General features: G+C 37.3%; 2 protein-coding genes across 3 annotated transcripts in view; both read right to left on the bottom strand.

Annotated features, from left to right (window-relative positions):
• Nucleotides 1-1,364, bottom strand: part of LOC111492328 (probable receptor-like serine/threonine-protein kinase At5g57670) — a 4,618-nt gene extending 3,254 nt beyond the window's left edge. The window contains exons 1-5 of the mRNA XM_023141628.1: nucleotides 1,103-1,364; nucleotides 894-1,021; nucleotides 704-822; nucleotides 526-635; nucleotides 99-434 (exon numbers count right to left, since the gene is read on the bottom strand). Coding sequence (XP_022997396.1) covers nucleotides 99-434; nucleotides 526-635; nucleotides 704-822; nucleotides 894-1,021; nucleotides 1,103-1,238 — 829 coding nt within the window. The 5' untranslated portion in view covers nucleotides 1,239-1,364. The remainder of the gene's footprint in view (nucleotides 1-98; nucleotides 435-525; nucleotides 636-703; nucleotides 823-893; nucleotides 1,022-1,102) is intronic.
• A 796-nt stretch (nucleotides 1,365-2,160) lies between these two features.
• LOC111492334 (diacylglycerol kinase 7-like) lies at nucleotides 2,161-7,870 on the bottom strand. 2 transcript variants are annotated; one of them, XM_023141640.1, is made up of 12 exons: nucleotides 7,203-7,863; nucleotides 6,785-6,907; nucleotides 6,548-6,685; nucleotides 6,373-6,458; nucleotides 6,068-6,155; nucleotides 5,790-5,865; nucleotides 4,690-4,772; nucleotides 4,013-4,083; nucleotides 3,704-3,781; nucleotides 3,156-3,243; nucleotides 2,750-2,866; nucleotides 2,161-2,612 (listed from the first exon to the last, which is right to left on the bottom strand). In XM_023141640.1, the coding sequence occupies exons 1-12, from the start codon at nucleotides 7,569-7,571 to the stop codon at nucleotides 2,454-2,456; spliced, it is 1,476 nt and encodes a 491-aa protein (XP_022997408.1). In that variant the 5' UTR covers nucleotides 7,572-7,863; the 3' UTR covers nucleotides 2,161-2,453. The 2 variants fall into 2 exon arrangements, with proteins under 2 accessions (XP_022997408.1, XP_022997409.1); XM_023141641.1 differs by lacking the exons at nucleotides 2,161-2,612; nucleotides 2,750-2,866; nucleotides 3,156-3,243 and adding an exon at nucleotides 3,250-3,603 and having other exon boundaries at nucleotides 7,203-7,870.
• Nucleotides 7,871-8,519: the final 649 nt, after the last annotated feature.

The raw sequence follows: 8,519 nt of genomic DNA, 5'->3' as shown, positions 1-8,519 counted from the left end.
AAAAAAAAAAAAAAAAAAAAAAAAAAAAAAAAAAAAAAAAAAAAAAAAAAAAAAAAAAAAAAAAAAAAAAAAAAAAAACAGAGCTTCTGAACACAAACCTGGGTGGAAGTTATTAGTAGCATTCAAAATCATTTCATAGCTGAAACAACTCAACAAAGGCTGAGCCGATCGCTTCTCAGAAAAGCTACAATTTCTCTTCCGAAATGGTGACCCAATGAACGATGATATCAGTTTACACGGCGACAGTCGCTGCCGCCGGTCGCCGGATTGGGATTTCAAAGGGGAACTTAGTGGTGGTGGAGACCCAATTGTGCTGCAGTCTCCGGACGTGGAGGAGTCGTCCTCCGTCGTCGTGTTGGAAATGGAGTCGCCGGAGGCTTCCACCTCATCGTCGGCTCTGTTTCTCTCTGTTTTTTGAGCTCTGAAAACTTCCCCTGCGTTTGCAAATGATTAAGCTCAACCAGCTAAGAACATGATTATCAAACTTAAATTTTGATAATAAAAAAATTTCCCACTTCATTTTACCTTTGGATTGAAGAGAATCAGAGCCCAAATTTTGTTTTAGCTGCTCTTGCTTTCCCAAGAACATCAGAGTACATTTCTCAGGAGCATTCTCAAAACAGTACCTTGTAATGCTGAGAGTTCAAATTATTAATTTCCATTATAAACAAAATATATTGTAGAATTTGAGCTTCTTCCCTACCTGTTTAATCTGTTTCTCGCACCACCAAGAACAAGAAAGTCAGCTGAAATTGAGTTCATTTCTTCAATCAAACCTCTTCCAACGCTCGAGTTAAAACCAACCCGCGCTTCCAAATTTACCTGAAAATAACGGGTAGGTTTAAGTTCAAAGTAGACAATATCATGACAAGAGCATCGTTATATCAATTCACCTGCTTGGATTGGCTAATGTTGGCGAACTCTCCAAGAATCGATATGACGTAGGCTTTGGCTCGACGAAGTTGCGATTGAATTTTCATTGTCATGGAGGTCGATCCATGCTTCTTCGTATCATCAATGACTGTCATTCAATTGAAAGAAAACATGTCAAAAAGTTAGTTGGTTGTTGAAGTGAAGGTGGAGTGAAGAAAATGATAGTAACCAAGAACATGAGTAGCAACAATGCAGTCATGTTGATGAGCAAGAACTGTGATGGCCCAAGAAAGAAGCTCCTTGCTCTGGTCGACGTTGTCGGAAGGGATCCCGACGAGTATGTTAAGAGGCGAGGAGAACCCCATGTGGTTGTAATATTGGATTGGGAGTGCAAATGTAAGAGAAGTTATGTTATGTTGTTTGTATATGTATGAAGGTAAAGGAGCAATATGGGAAGATGCAAGAAAATGATTTAAGTTTTAGTTGAAGTGTGAGGCCACCTTAGGCATAGCTTTGATTCCAATATTCTTGTTTAGGAAGCATAAATCAAAACCCTCTCTCTTTTTGAAACTCAAAGGGCATTGTAGTGTTGTGGTTGGGTGCTTTGAGGAAGAAGCAAAGGAGGAAGAGAAATGATGCATTTTATGATTTGCCTTGCCATCAAAGCCAATTAACACTTCTTGTTCACCCTATTATTGCAAACATAAGCCTTCAGAATGCACCTTTCTTTCACTTTTTAATTGGTCCCATTTGTTATTTATATACAAAGATATGATTGGGGCAAGGGTAAGGGCAAGGTCCGGGGTCGGGGTTGGGTTGGGAACAGAGAATGTATTGTCCCTAACCTTTAACTAACAGGGAGAATCCATGCTCACTCTCTATTCCTCGTCTCTTTTGATGAATTATATTTAGATTTGAATCGATTGTATTTAGGTGGTAGGCGAAGGTAGAAGTATACATGGAACCCGACATCCCGAACCGACCCAACACGAATTATAAGGGTTGAGTTGGAAATATTTAAAATTGCCTAAGAAAATGGAATTGAAACTGTTTGAGGATCAAGCTTGAAATTGAAAAGAAGAAACCTAAACCCCAAAGAAATTGGAGCACGGCAATGGAGAATGCCATGGCGTGGTGGGCGTGGTGGGCGTGGCTGCTAATAAGAAAAACTAGTTACCAATCAAAAGCATTCTTGGCCTTTATAGAGTTCATCACAAACCCATCATTAATATACCATAAATTGAACGGAGAGAAATAGAAGGGAACAGAAAATAGAGAGATGGGAGCTTCATGAACTGTCAAATGAATTAATATCACACCGTAGAAATAATAAATACGTTTTGAGGCTTTTGGACACTATCACAACTCATTTGTAGTTCAGCCAACAATCCCAACGACAACCACATGTTCTTCCCCCCAAATGAATCTGAAACAGCGAACTCTCCCACACCTAAACAATTACTTGTTGAATGTAGAACATTTACAGTCCTTCAAAAGGACGATCGACCCGACGACTTTACATTAATGGTTATTCCTAACAGTATGAACTTACCAGCAGCATCAACAATATACCTCTCAAATTATTCTCCACTGATCATTAGTGATTGGCATGGTACCCTCTTGATTTCGACAAAAGTCGAAAATTCGTCATTCATCGGTTGCTTCCATGGCTCTCCATCCATCTGCAGAAATGCATTTCTCCATTCTCCACCTCGAAGTTCGAATCGAATTGCTGCAGCCTGTATGCAAAAACAATTTTACCAACATTTTTTAAATTTGCATCCATTCCCCTATACTTTCCTTCAACTCTAATTCATATAACGCTTCAAGAGTTTTCACTAATAATTTGATTAATAAACCAACATAGTTGAATTACCTGAACTATATGTTTAGCAGAGATGAGCTCTCCCATGACAAGTGATGCATGCCATCCTTGCTTTAGACCAAAAACTTCTAGAAGTCCATCATCAACATGTGCCTCCACAAACCCTCTCTAAAGACAAAATAAAAAATGTGAAAGGTAAGTATTCCTTTCCTGGAAGTGGTATTTATGGTTTTCAATAACGAATTTAGAAGTTGAGAGAAATATGGCAGGTTACGGTAGGATATTATAATACCATACACAGATGAACTGCTAAACTTTTTTTTTTACTCCACTCTCTTCCAAAGCAACCTCAACAAGGAATGTGATTCCAAAATGAAAATCTAGGTAAACTAAGGGGAATTGGGCTAGAAAATAGAACCTAATTGTAAAAAAAAATTAAAAAAAAGGAACTATATACCTTTTCCATATATTCTGGGGACAGATTTCCCCAAGGATGTCTGCCACTACCATAGTTGTTGAGATTCAAAGCAACCAGAGATCTTACACTGCAGGAAATGATTCACATAATAAGGTAAATGCCTATAGTTAGGAAGCAAAAATCGCCTCGCCCCGAATTCAAAAAACATAATCAGATTTCAATCGCAACATATTGGGTGCTGGCTAGAGCCAACAAATTTCCTATAGTGGAAAACACTTCAAAGCATTGCTTGAATGGTTCTACCTCACCTCTTGGAAATCACCCTTTCCTCATAACCAGATAAAAACACAGAAAAATAGCGATTTAGCTTGTTTTAGCTGTTAATTCTAGTTTAATAGTTACATACTCCTAACGGATGCTGTTGCATCCATTAGGCTGCCACATAGCAGCTACCCAGTTAATCACCACCATAGTCCTTTCAATGAAACTGTTTAATAAACAAAATTCTGTTTATTTCTATCATATTGAACGGATGAACTCAAAAATGCCATATAAAATACAAGTTAAGCCGAGAGAGCGCATGATACCTCGAGGGGATTGAAATGTGCTCCCAATCTGAACAATTGATCTTTTTGACATGCATCCTTAGGATGTTTTTAAGTCCCCTACAACCAGAAAAAATTTTTTTTTAGAAAATCTGATATGCAAATTTAAAATCGAGTGTTCTTATTTTCTATATTTTTAAAACTCATTTCAATTCACAAAGCAACAATGCTAAAACCCATTCTTTGTTAACTTCTTTTTAGGGAAAAAAAAAGATTATCTGAATCAGGAAAAATATAGTCCAAAAACTGTCAAATTAACCTAAAACAAAACTTCTCGTGAGAATATCTAACCTTAAACTCGGATCACTAGAGCAAGGCGTGAAGAACCAGCCTTGACCACAACTATAGCCAGAATAAATCAGCTGCAATAGGAGATGTATTAGTTAAACTCATCCTTTACATTTCAATAGAAAAAAACATCGAACATCTTTTAATGAACTACATTATAAATCCATCAAGTCCTGGTGCTTTATCATTCCCCAGAATTTTCATAGTTTCCACTATTTTGTGTCCTCAAAAGGTTTTTCCAGCTTTGATGGATAAAGAATGACCTCCCTTTGCCACCTCATCCACCTTGACTTTCCTTTCATCCCAAAAGAATCGAAGGAAACACAAAGTTCATTGTCTGTTGTTTTAATTCATAAATAAAGTGAATAAAGGAGACCTGTATCAATTGATTAAGTACTCCAACTTTCCAAGTAACGTTAAAGTTCAACATTTAACGATTCCTTTTGACTTGAAAGATAAGCCGAAAAATAAAAAAGAGCGGCACAATTCTGGTAATATTGTAACTATATGACGATCATCTCATGTTTTTATCTCTCAATGCAAGATAATTAGTCTCGACTTCATGGGTCAGACCGACTTCTAGAAGGAGGAGATGTTTGAAGTTGAGGAAGAATAAGACTAATACAGACGTTGCAATAGAATCACGTAATACTAAAAAGGGGGAAAATTATCAACCCAACCTTGTTGGCAATTGGGCCTTGTGCAAGATAAGGTTTCTCATTACGTAGATGGTGGAAGCCATAAGCAACTTGAGCATCCATTCCTGCATAATCAAAATGAATAAATAGACCTACTTACACACGAGACCAAACCATCAAATAAAGATCATCAAATGCAAATACCATTAGAGTTTAAAATTATATTCTTTGAACAATGTGATACGAGAAATTAACAAATGCACTCCTTTGTTGTACTAACAAATAAAATGGCATCTGCGATAAACACATGTAAATTCAACCTCTCTTTTTGCAAGGGAGCTACTCCATCATCCGAGAAAATTATATCTCTGGTCCGAAGCTATCTCCCTTAACCGTAAGATAGAGAGATTCACCAGTGCCATCCTCTATTCAATTAAAAGCAGGTAGGTGCATTTTATTTAAATTTGTAGACCACGTTAGTACAAAAATGCATTTTGACACAAACCATATTTTTCAAAGCATATATTGCCCTCTAAGAAATTCAGTTACAATGGCCTAAAGCTAGCCGTTGTTGCTCGAGCCCATTTTAGACATTTCAATGACAGTACAATAGATAGTCTGCTTGAATGCTGGGTCTTTGCAGAAAAAATGAAATATAGAAAAAAGTATAACAACCTCAATTCCCCTGTAAAACCTATTATCCATAAGAGATGCAGAAAATTAACAGAACTCAAGTAATGCTAAAGACTAAACATGTATACTAAAGTGGTGTAGACTGTCCATAGGCTAAATATAAAAAGTAGAGTGATAATGTACACAATAACCCTCCACTTGTTCAGGAGGGGCTTTTCTAAAACTAATTTTAAAAAAATCAGTTTCTGCCAACAAACCGCTTTAATATCGACACAAATCAATTTCTGCATACAAGCCTCCTTAATTTTAACACTATTATCAATTTCTACATACAAAATATTTTATATTGACACTCACGTAAATGGCTGAATAAATGCATAATCCTTCAAATTTTCAAGTACATAATGGTTTTTCAAGATTTATCATTGATACGAGTGTTATTGGCTTAAGTTATAAAGTTTCCATCCCTTAGTGTATGCACAATGTTAAAAAGAAAATGCCTAATATACCTATGCTAAAGTAATTATAAAATACTCCCTCATGGCAGGTTGCTTTCTCTGGTAATGCCTCCTCAATTTCCAAACTCTGCGGCCACAAACAAGAAAAAGCTTTTACCACTGAGATACAAATCTTTCTTGCCACAAGATTATTTGGAAATGAAAAAGCAACATTCAAAGAAATATGAGATATTAAAAAACAATGTCATTGGTAAGATTCCATAGCCCATCCAGAATGTATTAAGCTAGACTATGGAAGTATTGAAAGCTAAGTAACAAAATGCACAAACCTCATCAAGAGCATGATCTTCTGTTGGTTTCATGCAATGTGGTAAATCCATATTTTCACCAGACGGCGAAGATAGAAAAACTTGCCAACTGCATCAAAATATTCAGACTTATGAGGAGAAATAAATGGTTTTAACTCATGCTTGCACTATGCAGAGGCACGAAGCACTCTTAGCCATCACATATACAGAAAACTGCACTAGCAAAACATTTACATATGCAAATGTAAACTCACAATCAACAGCAAATCATGATAACCTTAGAAGTGAGAAAACTGTACCAAATTATCCCACAAGGGAATGATTACCTATCCAATCTACGAATCTTTCCAGTGGTTGCTCTGTCGAGGGATCTTTTGATAGCTGACTTCCAGGCAAAAGGAAAAGAACCACCCTGAAAAGAGCATTGAATCGTACGAATCAAGAAATTATGAGATATATTTATATATAAGATCAAAATTTACATGAGAAAGGAGAACTCACCCAGCCAAAGGTTCTGGATAGGTCATTGCCAGTACCAAGAGGAATTACTCCTACTGGTGGAACAGGCAGCCGCCCCTTTTTCTCAAGTTCTAAAAGACAACCAAGAACCCAACCAACAGTACCATCGCCTCCAGCAACCTGCTCCGTTATCCATCGGAAAATCACTTAGTTTGAACCATAACCAAAATTCATATTGCTACAGATCTACTGTATAATTCTTTTTCACTCTAATCATACCATGACCCTCATCTTCTCACGGGTCTCTTTGGCACAAGCATCACCAAGCCCAGCCAATAACTCGAGGCATCTCAATCCATATCTGACAAATTCATGAGGCTTCACATCTGTTATGTCAAAAACCTGCACAGAAATTATTGACTAATCAAGACCAACGTTTAGAACAGTCAACTCATGAGGTATACGCATACTTGTAATGTTTCATCAATCGCCAAGATCACTGTAGAGATACTAGTTTTCTCATAAAGGGCAATGCATCTAACTCCCTGAATCCGAATGCAATACTTAGTATGATAACGCACACCTAATTATGCAAGTGCACCTTCTAGTCGAAGAACTTTCAAATTCTCATACGAGCGAACAGTAATTATGACTGCACAAACACCAGAAGGATGGAAAGTATGGAGGGTTTATGAACCTGTTCTTCGCTAATTAACATCTGGAGTCTCTCCTTGAGCAAGCGGCCATGGCGACCACCACTCTGCGGATTAATGAACACCACCATCGGTGACTCTGGAGGTCCATCGTCAGTATCCTGAGCAAAGGGGGAGCCGGAGATAGAACTAGCACCAGGCAACCGGCTCTCTCCAGCGCCGGGATCCTGCAGCCGGATGGAATCTCGCATAGCAAACCGAAGATACTGCGGCATCCGAAGCTGCTTCCTCAACTTCTCCTTGTCAATCCGCATTCCCGTCAATCCACATCCCTTGAATGACTCAATCATCGAAGATCGAGCCGGGATTCGAGTTGTTGAATCGCCTCCGCCACGCGACGTCGGCGAGTCCATTACTTTTTCTCTCCTTCTTTCACTGAATCTCCAAGTGTCAGATAGAACTGGAGTTTTTCTGGATAAAATATATCTGTTAAGAAAATTGGACGATCGAGTGAAGAAATCAAATGAACAAGATTCCGGCGAAGTCACAAGAGTTGGAAAAAAGAAGAAAAAGAAGAAGAGAGAGATGAAGAGAGAGAAAGAGAGAGAGAGAGGGGAAAGGGAAATTGAATTGATATGATTGGTGGAATTCAATTGTAAATTCTAACAACCAATGACGGCGGAACCTCCGGCGGTATTTACAATTTCCATTCTCAAAAGTCCGGCGGACAGAGTCGTGCAGACACTTATACCCTTCTACACTTCGGTTATTTACTTTTAAGTCCTCGAGTCGTCGTCGTCGTGAGCGTGTTGAAGACGCGTCTTTTGATTCTTCTTTGAGCTTTTTTTCGTTTTTTTTGTTTTTGGATTTGGAAATTAAATTGGAAACTTTTTTCCCAATTTTAATAATTAACACCTAATGTTTTGTTTCTTTTTTTAATTTATAAATACCATTTTCATCTTATTCATTTTCTACTAATATTTACAAAAATGAAAAGGACGTTTTGAAAATTAATCCAAATTTAACAATGTCAGTTTCATAACCGTTAGATTTTTTATTTTTGGTTTTTCAAAATTATAACGATCATCTTCACCTTGTTCTCGACTTTCTAATAACATTTTCAAAATTCAGGTTTTGAAAACTAAAAAATAGAGACCAAAACAACTTGTTTCAAGTAAAGTAAACTAATCATGAAGTTCTTGTGATTGAGCCACAAAAAAGAAATGCGTATCTTGTCGGTATAGATAGTAACTTTAGTTTCTTTTATCCCTTTCTTAGTCATCATATACTTAGGATCGCTCTCATTTGAATGTAGTTTCACTTCATTTATGTACCTCTCATCTACTCGGATGTCACATAAA

Source organism: Cucurbita maxima, unplaced genomic scaffold, assembly GCF_002738345.1.
Source record: "Cucurbita maxima cultivar Rimu unplaced genomic scaffold, Cmax_1.0 Cma_Scf00017, whole genome shotgun sequence".
Lineage (NCBI taxonomy): Eukaryota > Viridiplantae > Streptophyta > Magnoliopsida > Cucurbitales > Cucurbitaceae > Cucurbita > Cucurbita maxima.
The sequence above is the reverse complement of the archived record's forward strand: the minus strand, read 5'-3'. Positions and strand labels throughout refer to the sequence as shown.